The sequence below is a fragment of the Cervus elaphus genome, chromosome 3, assembly GCF_910594005.1.
Source record: "Cervus elaphus chromosome 3, mCerEla1.1, whole genome shotgun sequence".
Classification (NCBI taxonomy): domain Eukaryota; kingdom Metazoa; phylum Chordata; class Mammalia; order Artiodactyla; family Cervidae; genus Cervus; species Cervus elaphus.
This window is the reverse complement of record NC_057817.1, coordinates 39,485,607-39,503,179: the sequence shown is the minus strand read 5'-3', so window position 1 is coordinate 39,503,179 and position 17,573 is coordinate 39,485,607. Positions and strand designations below refer to the sequence as shown.

The 17,573-nt window shown below is 37.1% G+C and overlaps 1 protein-coding gene across 1 annotated transcript in view; it reads left to right on the top strand.

Moving 5' to 3' along the window:
• Positions 1–8,850: 8,850 nt before the first annotated feature.
• MUC19 (mucin 19, oligomeric) overlaps positions 8,851–17,573 on the top strand; it is an 83,706-nt gene continuing 74,983 nt past the window's right edge. Inside the window, 9 exon segments of the mRNA XM_043879082.1 lie at positions 8,851–8,900; positions 11,409–11,608; positions 12,284–12,503; positions 13,181–13,266; positions 13,269–13,344; positions 13,432–13,481; positions 15,165–15,215; positions 16,223–16,282; positions 16,975–17,203. Coding sequence (XP_043735017.1) covers positions 8,851–8,900; positions 11,409–11,608; positions 12,284–12,503; positions 13,181–13,266; positions 13,269–13,344; positions 13,432–13,481; positions 15,165–15,215; positions 16,223–16,282; positions 16,975–17,203 — 1,022 coding nt within the window.

Genomic DNA, 17,573 nt, shown 5'->3' with positions numbered 1-17,573 from the left:
TAATGATAATTGGGAGGATTAAAATGGGGGGTGCAACTTTACATTGTCAGAGTATGCCTCATTGAAATGACGTTTAAACTAGCACTTGAAGGAGTAGAGTAAATGTTAATTTATGAGTAAATGTTTTCATCTTTATTCTTTGCAGAAATACGGAAAAAAGAACCAGGTATGTCATTTTAATTTTACCAGCTGTTATTAAACCAAGGACAGCGTGGATTCAGCATGGTAGAGTATTTTGATGGGAGAAGGTTGACCCTTGGAACTTGGAGCTTAGTACTGGAGAAGGAAGCAGATGGGGAGGTTTCTGCCCTATTCATGAGAGGAAGAATTTCTAGTATTTATCAGTTAAATCTTTACAACTCTATTCATCTATTTCTTGAAGTCTTACCACTATGACAAAAAGATATGGACATGGTGATTAAATTAATAAGGGGTGTATGTCATTTCCAGCACCACCAGAATAAAGGTGCTTACACAAAATAAAATACTTTTACATTGTGTAAAATACTTTTACACAAAATAAAATATAATACTTTTCATAGTATTGCAATCAAATCACATTTATTGTGCTAGCAATACTGCTTTCATATAACAATTTCTGTTATTCACAGTAAGTCCCTTTTTAAACAGTAGTTCTTCCTTTGGTGACTTAAGCAGAAGAAAGAAATCTCTTGGTTCACGCCGTAACACTGGATTTAGCACTCAAGGAGCTGCTTCAGACAGATCAGAGAACTTCGGGAGGTTAATAGTTTAGAGTCAAAAGACACTCCAGCAGGTACTGTTGGAGAAAAATACTGACCTAGAAGTACTTTTTCAGAGTTGGGGTAATAAAATGACAACCCACTCCAGTACTCTTGCCTGGAAAATTCCATGGGCGGAGGAGCCTGGTAGGCTACAGTCCATGGGGTGGCAAAGAGTCAGACACGACTGAGCGACTTTGCTTTTCACTTTCGCTTTTCAGAAGTATTTTTTCCCAGTTGGGATAATCGGGTAATCTTTGATTTGTCGCATATGGCCTCAAAGACACTAATTCCAGCGCCAATGACACTAATAAATTCTGTTTTAAGAGAATCTTGGGAAAGTTTACATTAAATTAAATTCTTCCTGATAAATTTTATTTTCTTAAACTATCTTTCTTACTATTATTGTGATGATCAATCACTTTTATAATTGTAAATGAACGATTTAAAATGCTTCTTGGAGCCAGTTTTGGTGCAGTCTCTCACATTTTGGGCTTCCTCAATGGCTTAGTGGTGAAGAATCTGCCTGCAACGCATAAGATAAGACATAGGAGTTGCCGGTTCCATTCCTGGGTCGGGACGATCCCCTGGAGGAGGAAATGGCAACCCACTCCAGTATTCTTGCCTGGAAAATTCCACAGATAGAGAAGCCTGGTGGGTTACAGTCCGTGGGGTCACAAAGAGTTGGACACGACAGCGTGCGCACACACGCAGACACACACACGCGAACACACACACACTCATGTTTCTGTCTGCAACCACAATCCACTTTCTATATCAAGATTCCTCTTGAAATTACATACTCAATTTGCCAAGTAATGTTATAAAGTAGGATTTCTAGGCAGTTTGTGGCCTTCAATTTTGGTTCGATCAGAAACAAATTTAGACTCCTTTAAGTTAGGCATGTCTTTTCTGATTTTTTTTTTTTTTAATTAGTTGGAGGCTAATTACTTCACAACATTGCAGTGGGTTTTGTCATACATTGATATGAATCAGCCATAGATTTACACATATTCCCCATCCCGATCCCCCCTCCCAACTCCCTCTCCACCCGATTCCTCTGGGTCTTCCCAGTGCACCAGGCCCGAGCACTTGTCTCATGCATCCCACCTGGGCTGGTGATCTGTTTCACCATAGATAGTATACATGCTGTTCTTTTGAAATATCCCACCCTCACCTTCTCCCACAGAGATCAAAAGTCTGTTCTGTATTTCTGTGTCTCTTTTTCTGTTTTGCATATAAGGTTATCGTTGCCATCTTTCTAAATTCCATATATATGTGTTAGTATGCTGTAATGTTCTTTATCTTTCTGGCTTACTTCACTCTGTATAAGGGGCTCCAGTTTCATCCATCTCATTAGGACTGATTCAAATGAATTCTTTTTAACGGCTGAGTAATATTCCATGGTGTATATGTACCACAGCTTCCTTATCCATTCATCTGCTGATGGGCATCTAGGTTGCTTCCATGTCCTGGCTATTATAAACAGTGCTGTGATGAACATTGGGGTGCACGTGTCTCTTTCAGATCTGGTTTCCTCAGAGTGTATGCCCAGCAGTGGGATTGCTGGGTCATATGGCAGTTCTATTTCCAGTTTTTAAAGAAATCTCCACACTGTTCTCCATAGCGGCTGTACTAGTTTGCATTCCCACCAACAGTGTAAGAGGGTTCCCTTTTCTCCACACCCTCTCCAGCATTTATTGCTTGTAGACTTTTGGATAGCAGCCATCCTGACTGGTGTGTAATGGTACCTCATTGTGGTTTTGATTTGCATTTCTCTGATAATGAGTGATGTTGAGCATCTTTTCATGTGTTTGTTAGCCATCTGTATGTCTTCTTTGGAGAAATGTCTGTTTAGTTCTTTGGCCCATTTTTTGATTGGGTCATTTATTTTTCTGGAATTGAGCTGCAGGAGTTGCTTGTATATTTTTGAGATTAATCCTTTGTCTGTTTCTTCATTTGCTATTATTTTCTCCCAATCTGACGGCTGTCTTTTCACCTTACTTATAGTTTCCTTTGTAGTGCAAAAGCTTTTAAGTTTCATTAGGTCCCATTTGTTTAGTTTTGCTTTTATTTCCAATATTCTGGGAGGTGGGTCATAGAGGATCTTGCTGTGATTTATGTCGGAGAGTGTTTTGCCTATGTTCTCCTCTAGGAGTTTTATAGTTTCTGGTCTTACATTTAGATCTTTAATCCATTTTGAGTTTATTTTTGTGTATGGTGTTAGAAAGTGTTCTAGTTTCATTCTTTTACAAGTGGTTGACCAGGTTTCCCAGCACCACTTGTTGAAGAGGTTGTCTTTTTCCCATTGTATATCCTTGCCTCCTTTGTCAAAGATAAGGTGTCCATAAGTTCGTGGATTTATCTCTGGGCTTTCTATTCTGTTCCATTGATCTATATTTCTGTCTTTGTGCCAGTACCATACTGTCTTGATGACTGTGGCTTTGTAGTAGAGTCTGAAGTCAGGCAGGTTGATTCCTCCAGTTCCATTCTTCTTTCTCAAGATTACTTTGGCTATTCGAGGTTTTTTGTATTTCCATACAAATTGTGAAATTATTTGGTCTAGTTCTGTGAAAAATACCGTTGATAGCTTGATAGGGATTGCATTGAATCTATAGATTGCTTTGGGTAGAATAGCCATTTTGACAATATTGATTCTTCCAATCCATGAACACGGTATGTTTCTCCATCTGTTTGTGTCCTCTTTGATTTCTTTCATCAGTGTTTTATAGTTTTCTATGTATAGGTCTTTTGTTTCTTTAGGTAGGTATACTCCTAAGTATTTTATTCTTTTTGTTGCAATGGTGAATGGTATTGTTTCCTTAATTTCTCTTTCTGTTTTTTCATTGTTAGTAGATAGGAATGCAAGGGATTTCTGTGTGTTAATTTTATATCCTTCAACTTTACTATATTCGTTGATTAGCTCCAGTAATTTTCTGGAAGAGTCTTTAGGGTTTTCTATGTAGAGGATCATGTCATCTGCAAACAGTGAGAGTTTCACTTCTTCTTTTCCTATCTGGATTCCTTTTACTTCTTTTTCTGCTCTGATTGCTGTGGCCAAAACTTCCAAAACTATGTTGAATAGTAGTGGTGAGAGTGGGCACCCTTGTCTTGTTCCTGATTTCAGGGGAAATGCTTTCAATTGTTCACCATTGAGGGTGATGCTTGCTGTGGGTTTGTCATATATAGCTTTTATTATGTTGAGGTATGTTCCCTCTATTCCTGCTTTCTGGAGAGTTTTAATCATAAATGAGTGTTGAATTTTGTCAAAGGCTTTCTCTGCATCTATTGAGATAATCATATGGTTTTTATCTTTCAATTTGTTAATGTGGTGTATTACATTGATTGATTTGCGGATATTGAAGAATCCTTGCATTCCTGGGATAAAGCCCACTTGGTCATGGTGTATGATTTTTTAATATGTTGTTGGATTCTGTTTGCTAGAATTTTGTTAAGGATTTTTGCATCTATGTTCATCAGTGATATTGGCCTGTAGTTTTCTTTTTTTGTGGCATCTTTGTCTGGTTTTGGAATTAGGGTGATGGTGGCCTCATAGAATGAGTTTGGAAGCTTACCTTCATCTGCAATTTTCTGGAAGAGTTTGAGTAAGACAGGTGTTAACTCTTCTGTAAATTTTTGGTAGAATTCAGCTGTGAAGCAATCTGGTCCTGGGCTTTTGTTTGCTGGAAGATTTTTGATTACAGTTTCGATTTCCTTGCTTATGATGGGTCTGTTAAGATCTTCTATTTCTTTCTGGTTCAGTTTTGGAAAGTTATACTTTTCTAAGAATTTGTCCATTTCATCCAAGTTGTCCATTTTATTGGCATAGAGCTGCTGGTAGTAGTCTCTTATGATCCTTTGTATTTCAGTGTTGTCTGTTGTGATCTCTCCATTTTCATTTCTAATTTTGTTAATTTGGTTCTTCTCTCTTTGTTTCTTAATGAGTCTTGCTAATGGTTTGTCAATTTTGTTTATTTTTTCAAAACACCAGCTTTTAGCTTTGTTGATTTTTGCTATTGTCTCTTTAGTTTCTTTTGCATTTATTTCTGCCCTGATTTTTAAGATTTCTTTCCTTCTGCTAACCCTGGGGTTCTTCATTTCTTCCTTCTCTAATTGCTTTCGGTGTAGAGTTAGGTTATTTATTTGGCTTTGTTCTTGTTTCTTGATGTAAGCCTGTAAGGCTATGAACCTTCCCCTTAGCACTGCTTTTACAGTGTCCCATAGGTTTTGGGTTGTTGTGTTTTTCATTTTCATTCATTTCTATACATATTTTAATTTCTTTTTTGATTTCTTCTATGATTTGTTGGTTATTCAGAAGCGTGTTATTTAGCCTCCATATGTTTGAATTTTTAACAATTTTTTTCCTGTAATTGAGATCTAATCTTACTGCACTGTGGTCAGAAAAGATGACTGGAATGATTTCAATATTTTTGAATTTTCCAAGACCAGATTTATGGCCTAGGATGTGATCTATTCTGGAGAAGGTTCCGTGTGCACTTGAGAAAAAGGTGAAGTTGATTGTTGTGGGGTGAAATGTCCTATAGATATCAATTAGGTCTAGCTGGTCCATTGTGTCATTTAAGGTTTGTGTTTCCTTGTTAATTTTCTGTTTAGTTGATCTATCCATAGTTGTGAGTGGGGTATTAAAGTCTCCCACTATTATTGTGTTACTATTAATTTCCTCTTTCATACTCGTTAGTGTTTGCCGTACATATTGCAGTGCTCCTATGTTGGGTGCATATATATTTATAATTGTTATATCTTCTTCTTGGATTGATCCTTTGATCATTATGTAGTGTCCTTCTTTGTCTCTTTTCACCTCCTTTATTTGAAAGTCTATTTTATCTGATATGAGTATTGCGACTCCTGCTTTCTTTTGGTGTCCGTTTGTGTGAAATATTTTCTTCCAGCCCTTCACTTTTAGTCTGTATGTGTCTCTTGTTTTGAGGTGGGTCTCTTGTAGACAGCATATATAGGGGTCTTGTTTTTGTATCCATTCAGCCAATCTTTGTCTTTTGGTTGGGGCATTCAACCCATTTACATTTAGGGTAATTATTGATAGGTGTGGTCCCGTTGCCATTTACTTTGTTGTTTTGGGTTCACGTTTATACAACCTTTCTGCATTTCCTGTCTAGAGAAGATCCTTTAGCATTTGTTGAAGAGCTGGTTTGGTGGTGCTGAATTCTCTCAACTTTTGCTTATCTGTAAAGCTTTAGAATTCTCCTTCATATCTGAATGAGATCCTTGCTGGATACAGTAATCTAGGTTGTAGGTTATTCTCTTTCATTACTTTCAGTATGTCCTGCCATTCCCTTCTGGCCTGGAGGGTTTCTATTGATAGATCAGCTGTTATCCTTATGGGAATCCCTTTGGGTGTTATTTGTTGTTTCTCCCTTGCTGCTTTTAATATTTGTTCTTTGTGTTTGATCTTTGTTAATTTGATTAACATGTGTCTTGGGGTGTTTTGCCTTGGGTTTATCCTGTTTGGGACTCTCTGGGTTTCTTGAACTTGGGTGGCTATTTCCTTCCCCATTTTAGGGAAGTTTTCAGCTATTATCTCCTCGAGTATTTTCTCATGGCCTTTCTTTTTGTCTTCTTCTTCTGGGACTCCTATGATTCGAATGTTGGGGCGTTTCACATTGTCCCAGAGGTCCCTGAGGTTGTCCTCATTTCTTTTGATCCTTTTTTCTTTTTTCCTCTCTGCTTCATTTATTTCCACCATTTTATCTTCTACCTCACTTATCCTATCTTCTGCCTCCGTTATTCTACTCTTGGTTCCCTCCAAAGTGTTTTTGATCTCATTCATTGCATTATTCATTTTTAATTGACTCTTTTTTATTTCTTCTAGGTCTTTATTAAACATTTCTTGTATCTTTTCAATCTTTGTTTCCAGGCTATTTATCTGTAACTCCATTTTGTTTTCAAGATTTTGGATCATTTTTATTATCATTATTCTAAATTCTTTTTCAGGTAGATTCCCTATCTCCTCCTCTTTTGTTTGACTTGGTGGGCATTTTTCATGTTCCTTTACCTGTTGGGTATTTCTCTGCCTTTTCATCTTGTTTAGATTGCTGTGTCTGGAGTGGGCTTTCTGTATTCTGGAGTTCTGTGGTTCCTTTTTATTGTGGAGGATTTACCCAGTGGGTGGGGTTAGACGATTGGCTTGTCAAGGTTTCCTGGTTAGGGAACCTTGCATCAGTGTTCTGGTGCATGGAACTTGATTTCTTCTCTTTGGAGAGCAATGGAGTGCCCAGTAATGAGTTTTGAGATGGGTCTGTGTGTTAGGTGTGACCTTGGGCAGCCTGTATGTTGACGTTCAGGGCTATGTTCCTGCGTTGCTGGAGAATTTGCATGGTATGTCTTGCTCTAAAACTTACTGGCTCTTGGGTGGTGGTTGGTTTCAGTGTAGGTATGGAGGCTTTTGGACGGTCACTTATTACTTAAGGTTCCATGTAGTCAGGAGTTTTCTGGTGTTCTCAGGTTTTGGGCTTAAGTCTCCTGCCTCTGGATTTCAGTTTTATTCTTCCTGTAGTCTCAGGACTTCTCCAACTATACAGCACTGATAATAAAACTTCCAGGTTAATGGCGAAAAGACTCTCCCCCGTTAGGGACACCCAGCGAGGTTCACAGAGTTACATGAAAAAGAGGAGAGGGAGGAGGGAGATAGAGATGAGCAGGAGGAGAAAAAGGGGGACTCAAGAGGAGAGAGACAGATCTACACAGCTGTCTGTTCCCAGAGTGTTCTCCGTAGCCCAGTCACCTACAAAGATTCACAGAATTGGATTGGGAAGAGAAGGGGAAAGGAGGAAATAGAGGTGTTCTGAGGTAGAAAACAGAGAGTCAAGATTGGGAGAGAATAATCTTCGGTTTAAAAATAGGGCTTCTCTCTTTTTTTTTTGTAAGGTTATAGTGTATTGAAAATGAAAATTAAGGAGTAGTAGAGTAGTACTAGAGGACTTTAAAAGAAATGAGAAAAAGAAAAATAGAAAATAGAAGAGAAAAAGGAAAGAAAAAAAAAAGAAAAAAAAAGAAAAAGAAAAAAAAAGAAAAAGAAAAAAAAAGAAAAAAAAAGTAAAAATATATCTAGGAATTTCTCTGGAGCTGTTGCGGTCAGTGTGGGTTCGGCTCAGTTTCAGATAGCTCCTCGGTCCAGCTTACACTTCTCGATATCTACAGGCCCCTTCCGGTGTAGTCGGTGTTTTCTACAGGGATTTTAATCTGTTGCACCAGTCCTTTCTGAAGCGGTTCCCTTTGTTTATTTGGCTTCTGTTTGCCGGTCTCTTCAGAGCCTCATTTCCGCCCTGACACAGGCGGGCAGAGGTGTACTCTTATTCAGGTAGCTAGTTCCGTCGCTCTGCGGGGCAGGGAGGGGCTGGCGCTGCGGGGAGGGGCTGGCGCTGTGAGGGCGGGCTTGCGCCGCGGGGACGGACTGGCGCTGCCGGGAGGGGCTGACGCTGCTTTCTCCGTCTGCGCTGCTCAGGCTCCCGGCTCTTCTATATGGAGTGCGGCCCGCGCTGCGCGAGGTTCCAGCCCTCGGGTGTTCCACAAAAGCGCGGAGCGAAAAGCTGCGCCTGCTCTCTGTGCCTTTCCGTCAGAGCGGTCCAGGCAGCCAGGGGCTTGGTGGGCGCACTCTCCCCAGGTGTGGCGCACCCACTCCCTTCCGCGGACCCAGTCTCAGTTTCCGCTGGCGCCAGTCGGGTGCGCGCGCCTTCCGCCCTCTGCGTCCCCAGCCCCAGTCCCCGCCCGCGCCAGTCGGGTGCCTGCGCCCTGTGTCTCGCCGTGACCTTCCCCTCCCCCCTGCCTCCTGCCTCCGGCGGGGCTGGGCCGGTCCGCAGCCTGCGAGCTCTTCTCTGGACTTTCTCGGTCTCTTTGTTCTGCGAACAGCCGGTAGTGTGTTCGGGCCGGTTAATTTTCTCTCTCTCTTTTGGCCTCCCACAGTTCAAGTTGGCAACTCACAGAAGCTCCCTCCGATTGTCCTCAGGGCACTCAGGCCCGGACCCTACCCCAAGCAATGCCGCCTAAGACTCCCTTCCCAGGACGGGTCTCCATCCTTAGCTCTTTTGTCTCACTTTTTATCTTTTATATTTTGTCCTACCTCCTTTCGAGGACAATGGGCTGCTTTTCTGGGCGCCCGACGACCTCAGGTAGCGATCAGAAGCCGTTTTGCGAAGTTTGCTCTGCTTCAGTTATTTTGATGAATTTGTAGGAGAGAAAGTGGTCTCCCCGTCCTACTCCTCCGCCATCTTGGCTCCTCCCCCTCTTTTCTGATTTAATACACTTCTTCCTTTTGGCTGATTCGAACTTTTATTTTACTTACCTGGCCCCTAAAGTTTCTATAGTTTGTATCTCTGCAAAAGACACAAAGAAAGAGATCCAGTGAAGAAAATAACTTCAATATTTTAGGTTAAAAATTTAATATTTGAGTCCGGGTGGTGATAATTGAAAAGGGAGCAGCAGTTTTAGGTGTGGGGTTGTGGTTGAAATATCCAAAGGGAAGACACAAACATTTCCTGTCTGTCCAGTCATCTGTTTTGGGATTGACAAACTCAATATGACTAATAAGTCAACACAGAAAAATTTGCTCTTGTTTACAACACCGAGGTGTGAATTGTTTGCTCAGGTTCTATAGAACACATTGAAACTTTATCTTAAATGAACTCTGAACCCAGTTCATCACTTTTCTAATGGAATTCTCTCAAACCTCATGTAAATTGGCTGCCATGCCCACCTCTGATTATACTGTGTGGAATTATATATGGAAAGATATGTGGAGGGGAAGGGATGATACATTCAAAACTATAATGAAGGCCTAGTTCAAGCAGTGAGTATAGACTAATTTATTTTACAATATGAATGAATGCAATTTTTCTCTGTAATGATTATTTTTGTATGGTAAAGAAAACCAGTTTAGCATATAGTCTTGCAAACAGTGTCTCTGGAGGTACAGAATTTGGTGGCACTGCTTCAAATAAAAATAGAATTTGTTGGGGTGCATCTGGCCAAAATGGATTTTGTGTGAATTCAGTAAATGGATTAGCTGGCTCTAATTTTGCTGCAAGTGAAACAGATATTCTAGGTTGTTTCTTAGTTTCTTCTTTCGACAGAAAAACCAGTCAATTAGCAAAGCAGGAATTGATGGTTATTTTTGACCAAATCAGATTTAGTGTCAGAGGAATTCATGGGAGAGATTTGTAAACTATGTTTGATTCTTAAAGGATCTGTGCTTTCATCAACAGAAATCAACTTAAACATTTTAGTGAAGAGGCAAGTGGAATGAATGCTTTTATGAAGGGGCTTGGACCTGGAATGAAGAAATTCAGTTTCTATATAGTCTTTCCTATGAACCTTTTGTGGACTTTGGGAAAGCCATTTAAACTCTCTTGTTTCCAAGTTTTGTCATAAGAAACAAAAACTTTTTGGTCTCATGTTTCTGTATGATTTTTGGAATTCTTAAGTTCTATTACTCATATTTGAACTGATTGTCCTGAAAAGAAATGTAAGAATGTTTGAAACTGTCAAATGTGTATATCTATGGTCAAGAATTAGGAGGTGATAAGCAAAACAAAAGTGTTAAATTTTGTTACAGTAATTTTTATTTCAAAATGGTCTTCAATATTGTTTTATATTTTCAATAATCAAAAGTTGTAGATAAATAGCAATTTATATTTGGAAATTAAAGTCAGTGACATAACTGAGGTTCATTAAAGTATGGTAAATAGAGGTATTTTTTGTGTCAGAGCAATTTATCTTAAAAGATGTGGAAATTGATGGAAATAGAATGAATGGCAAGAAGTTTGTTCATAAATCCATGGGCTTTGGCTCTCTCTTTAGTAACTTATGAATTCTGATTCAGACTCTATTAAGAAAAAACATAAATGATTTACATCCTTTGTTTATTGTTCTTGATAACAGTTTAAGTTTCCATTTAGGTTTCCATTTGCCTTTTGATTTTGGACTTGATGGTAAAAAAGAGGGTTAAATTGGATTTAGTCTTGATGATTCTGGTTCATGTGGAGTAGGTGTCAGTGGTCTTGAAAAAAAATAAGGAGCATTGGAAAATCAAGTTCTGGTGATCTAAATATTACTATTTAGGTTTTGTGCATAAAAAGTATTGATTCATAAGTTGTATTTAAATATTCCCTGGTGACAGTCTCTTTTTTTAACTTCAGCAGACAGCACTAGCATAGGAAGAGGGGCTAAATTTAGTAGCCATGCCTCTGGAAATTTAGCATTTGGTTTGGGGACATCTGGTCAAAAGGAATTGGAAATCAGAGCTGACTGGAGTGATATTAGCAGTAGGGGATCTGCTGGGGGTAAATCCATAGATTTTGGATGCCTGTGACTTAGGTATTCCAACTGAGACTCTTTCCAGAAAAATTTTAAATTAATTAAATTAATTAATTGGTTAAAATGCTTTTGAATACCTCTGTTGGTGATAACTCTGGAAATTTGGATTCCAGTTTAGGTCAACAGGGTTTTGGAATCAATGAACTTGGGGGGGTAGTCTGAGTGACAGTACATCTATTGGGGCTGGATTAAAGGCTTTGGGTCTGTTGTCATTAGCTCAGGTATACCAATAAAGACTCATTCTGGAAAATTTTAGGTTAATTCAATTCAGTAGTGGAAACACTTTTCTTTAAATAACATTTCACAACTTAATTAACAAAGATTAAATTTTCATAACATTTTGATTTTTTCATCAGTTGGAACAGGGTCTTTTGGTTGGGAAGTTGGAGCTGGAAGAGACAATGCTGCATCTGCTTTTGGACCACCTGGTTCGAGTTCATTTGGTGACAGCAGCTTTAGTAGCAAAACAGTTGAAGGTGATCAAGTGGCTAGGTCTGGAAGATCCATTTCCAGTGATCTAGGTATTGATATATCATCTTTGTGCATGCCAAGTTTCTGAATCACGGAATGTTTTCAGTATGCTCTATGACAATCATTTTGTATTCCACAGGTGACACCAGTTTGAGAAGTGGTGATACCTTTGTTGGTGATAGCTCTGGAAATTTGGAACCTGGTTTAGGGTCTTCTGGTCAGCAGGGATTGAAAATCGATGAACTTGAAAGGGATAGCTTGAGTGGCAGTGCATCTGTTGGGGCTGGATTTAAAGATCTTGGATCTGATGCTAGTAGCTCAGGTATTCCAATCAAGACTTATTCTGGAAAATTTTAAGTTAATTAAATTAAGTGGTGGAAACACAGAAACACTTTCATTTAAATAATACCTTAAAACAAATTAATCATTAAAGATTAAATTTTAATAACATCTTGATTTGTTTTTTCATCAATTGAAACAGAGTCTTTTGGTTGGGAAGTTGGAGCTGGAAGGGTCAATGATGCATTTGGTTTTGGAGCTTCCGGTTCAAGTTCATTTGGTGACAGTGACTTTAGTAGCAAAACAGCTGAAGGAAATCGAGTGGTTAGATCTGAAGGATCCACTTCCAGTGATCTAGGTATTGATATCTCATTTTTGCACGTATACATTTCTGAATCATAAAATATTCTCTATAAACTCTGTGACAACCATTTTATATTCTGCAGGTGACACCAGTTTGAGAAGTGCTAGTACCTATGTTGGTGATAGCTCTGAAAATCTGGAATCCACTTTAGGGTCTTCTGGTCAACAGGGATTGGAAATCAGTGAACTTGGAGGGGATGGCTTGAGTGGCAATGCATCTGTTGAGGACGAACGCAAAGGCTTTGGCTCTGATGCCAGTAGTTCAGGTATCCTCTCAGCCTCCTTCCTGAGAAATCCAGTTGAGTTCTAAATAGTTATTATTTTGTTTAATAATATTTTGATTTTTCTGCTAGCTCGAAAGCCTGAATCTTTTTATTTTGGACTTGAAATAAAGAGTTTTGGAAAAAAAGTTTCTGACCCATAACATTTATTAAATATATTCTGGTGACAAAGTTTTGATATTCTGGTAGGAGTACTGGTGTAAGAAGTAGGGATTAACAAGCAGTGATAATTTTGGAAATTTAGGATTGATGCTTGACCTTTTGGTGAAAAGGAATTTGGAGGCAGCAGATTGATAGAATGGGGTGGAAATGTCCGCTGGGCCTGGATCCATGAATCTCAGGACCAATGCCCATGACTCAGGCATTCTGCTAACCTGGATTCTTTCAGTAAAATTGAAATGCATTTCAAATTTTCATTATTTTTAAAAATAACATTTTAATTTTTCCACTAGAGGGAAGGACTTCTAGCTTTATAAATGGAGAAAAGAAGGGCTAAACTCAAGGTTTTGGAGATTCTGGTTCAGATTGATTTGGTGACAGTGATCGTAGTGGTATAGACGGATAGAAATGGAGTAGGTGGTTCTTTGGGCTCTAGTTCTAGTGCTATGGGTTTTGATGGTCTTTGCATAGACTTCTAAATCACGATATGCTTTGAAATAATTCTCTTGACCATCATTTTCTATTTGGAAAGAATGCAAGCATTGGGGCTGAATATTTTAGTGGCATTTCTGAAGATTCAGGATTTGGTTTGGAGTCATCTGACCAGTAGGGATTTGGAGTCAGTAAATTGGTGGGAATGGAAAGAGTAGTGGTGGATCTGCTGGGGCTGAATACTTGAGTCCTGGATCTGAAGTCATTGGCTCAGATATCTTAACCTGGATTCTGCTCCCAAGAAATCCAAATTAATTGCTTCCTTCTTTATTTCTTTAATCACATCTTGATTTTCCATTAGGAGGAAACGTTTGGTCTTCTAATTCTGGAAGTGGTGAAGGAAACAAGGGTGCAGCTGGACTTGGTGTTGGTACCTCTGGACCAAACATATCTGATGAAACTGGCGTTAGTGGTACAGGTACCTGTGATGTTGGAAAAGATGATATTGGATTTGGTTCCCCTGATTTGAGAATTGAGGTTTATTTCTGTTAATTAAAAAGTCAGAATTCTAACATAAATTATAAAAAAATAGTGAAAGTCATAACTTTTCTTAATAAAATATAAAAAGCAATGGAAAGTGCTAAAATGATGAAATATCTTTAGATGATATCAGATGAAATTAATATGTTGGTGTAGAATGTGGAACTAGTTTTGTGGTTGTGAATATATTGGTGCGGGATAGTTTTTGTTGTCTTTATGTGAAATTGATTTGGAGTTGCGTAAGTGGAAGAATGGCAGTTGATTTGTTGGGCTTGAACTTTGTATTTTGTATCTGGCCTTGATGGCTAAAGTATTTTTTAACAGGTCCATTCCTGAGAAGAGTAAATAAGATCCATCCTTTTTTAAAATCTCATAAAACTTATTATTTCCACTTAATGGAAGCATGAGATTAAATAGTATTGAAATTTGTGTTGCACATTGTTAAAGTAACACTTAATGTGCTATGGGAACTATTTTGATGAAGTTAGCAGTGAGTATCTGAAAAATACAATTCATACTTAGAACTCAAATTTAGGATTAATACCTTTTAAAAAAATGAAATATAATTAGCAAAAAATAAAGTGTGGTGTAGTAATGGTTGGCCTCAGAGCTGACTATTAATGAATTTGGTCATACAGAAATAATAATTTTATTTTGGGTTGTTCTTAATCTTTGGACACACATTTTGGGGTCAAAACTTCAGTGAAACTCAGATATTTGAAATCTTTCATTATTTATTGTCACTGATTTTGCTTAAGTACAGTTGATACAAATGGTTAGAAAGACACTGAAATTCTGAACCCCAGACCTGCTGTTATTGGTCTAGGTATTCAAATTTATTAGGTTTTGTTCCTGAGAAATGTACTAAGAGGTTATTATCTCTTATCTTTCTATTGTGGAGTGGTTGCCCATTTGAGATTTTTCTGCTATTTGGATGTCAGTTTTCAACTGCTTTCAATTTTCCAAATTAGGTGATAGACTTTTATTAATTAATAGTCTCCCCAGTAGCATATCTGCTGCTAGTAAATCTAGTGCTTTTGAAATGGCAGATTCTGGATCACTTGACATTAGACATCTTGAGATTGAACATCTCAGTTCATCTAGATTAATAATTTTAATATTTCCAGTTTCTATGAATGCGGAATCCTTTATGCACTTGACGTTCTGAAACAGTACCTAGAATTCATAGTGAGAGTAAGTTTGGTTGAAACTGGAAAAGCAGACCTGGAACTCTGTCTATACAACCCTTTTCTCTTTCCCTGAACAAACTTTAAGCAATTGATCTGGAATAAATTGATTGGGTATCAGTTCATTTAGTAGTGAGGCTTATAATTTTGTTACTCCAGCAGGTTGTTGAGTTGATAAAAAATTTTTCTTATATAGCATCATGTGGTTCTAAGTCTGCTATCATCACCATTGATGAATTTAGATCTTTGATATATATATATATATATATATATATATATATATATCAGATTTTAAAATATACTTTTCATATTTTTACCAAATAAAATTAAAAACAGAAATGGCCTAATCATTTTGTATTAATTAGGTACCACAAGTTCATCTGACTACAGTACGTCTGGATCACTCAGCACTCCAGGTAGTTTGATTTTTAATGTTCAGTTTTTAAAATGTATTTATAAGATGTTCTCTTGATTATTGATTTGCTGGAACTTGATATTATTATATGTTTCTCATGCAATATTGAACTTCTAAGTGCTTATTCTCTTTGAATACCATAATTCAGATGACCAATTGGATATTTGAAACAAGTTTTGAATAAGAAACATTCAAATGTATCTTAACAGATCCTAAATAAAACAATACAACCTCCCATTTATCATTTTAGATATAGTATTTAAAGGTTGATTTTATAAATAAATTCAGAATTCAATCTATTTTCGCCTAACTTCGGTAAGACAGCCTGTAATAAAGAGAAGTGGCCTCAAGATATACAATAAGTGGTATTGTGAAAAATATTTAAAAGTTCTATCAAAGTATTCCCTTTTTAAAATTGTTGCTGCATTATGTTGCTTGCTTTTAGACTTTGCTCTAAGATTTCATGTGTTTACTTGGTCACATATAAAAGAGTCAGTGCATTGGAAATAAAGGATTATGGGAAACCAAGTTTCAAGGTTATGAATTTTTCCCTTTGATCAGGATAATTGATTTTTTAATATATGGATAATTGAGCTACTAGTATTAGACAGTAGATTGGTTTAATAAATCTATCTTGGACCTGTTTGGGTAGTATCTTCCAATAAAAATAGGCCACCAAGTTCTACTTTTGAAGTCTAAAAAATAATTCTGTAAGGAATGCAGCATATGTTATTAACTGTTCATGACCCAAAATGAATAAACTGTTAATGATGTCTGAACATACTGTAGCTGATTGCTAAATAAAAAATATCGGCTTCAGAGATACTCATTCATATGACTTTGGCAAATCATAGCATCACAAAATGAAATTATATATTTAGGATAAAAAACCCATTGGATGGTCTTCAAAACCAATTTTTAAATTCCTACATAGAAGACCAAATATCCTATATATTTAAAGCCAATTCATATTAGAAATTTAAGTAATCTGTTCATTTTGTTGAATAGAAAAAGGATCCCATATTCCAGAAGCAACGCCGAAATACTCAGAAACAAACGCAATTATTGGTAAGTAATAGATTTATTTCTAATTTGTATATATGTATTTATATGCCCATCAGCCAGTACGTAATGAGGTTTCAAAGTAAAGAAAATTTGAAACCAGTTTAAAAAATTTTCCCGTCATCTATCTGTTTTATACACTTAGATACACCATACATACAGATAAACATACACACACACACACACACACATATATATATATATATATACACATACACATATATATGTATAGAAAGAATATACTTATTTACACTTATTTAATATTTTTTTCACATTTTAATTAATTTTTAAAGTTTATTTTTTAGTTGTGATACATCCAATATTAATGGTAACCCACTCAGACAACATTAGAAAGATTATCTCTATGAAAAGTGAAACAAAGAAGCAAACAGAGCTAGCTTCCCTCCATATATCCTCTCCCACAGTAGAGACAGTTTCCCTTTCCTGCGGGGAAACAAGATGCTTTTCTTCTTTTGTTTTAGCAGGAATAGCCACCTTTGGGTATTTCCAAGAATTCAGGTATTACTTTTAACACATTTTGCAGTATGTAGGAAAGAAAATTAAAGATTTAAGATGCATGTGAGACTGGTACCTTTCAGTGAATATTTTTCTTGCTACATAAACACTTAAAAAATAAAAACTAAGCTACAGTAATTGTTCTAAATAATAATGAATATTTTACCCTAAATATTTTGTAGGTGAAGCTTCTACTTGGGGCAAAGGAGCATATAAAGCTTTCAACGGTCGTGTTTTTTCCTTTGAGTCTTCATGCACATATACTTTCTGCCGTCACTGTGTTGAATCGGGAGGAGATTTCAATATTGAGATCAAACGAAACAATGACAGTGAGATTGAAAAAATAACAGTTATAATTGACAACAATGATGTCTCTATCTTTGGTGATATACTTTTAGTTAATGGTGAAAGGTAAATGTCATAGTGTTTTGAATAAAGTATGTAGAATATTTTGAAGTAACCTGAGCAAAAAAGGGGGAAAAAAGGTTGATTGGTGAAGATATACTACTCTTTTCCTATTTTGGTGCTCATATTGACATTTAGAAAAAAATCTTGTTACATATGTAAGACTTTGCTGTACATGGGATTTATTCCTAAAACAAGGTGGTAGAAAAAAGAGTAGTTCTGTTTGACTGTTTTGAGTCTAGATTTGGGGCAACACACATATTCAACGAAACTATTAATAGAATATTTCAACTTTCATTTGTATGTTTAATGCTAAATAAAAATTTGAGGTTTCACAATACACTGAAACTTAGGCCGTTATTTTTAGAAGTAGCAA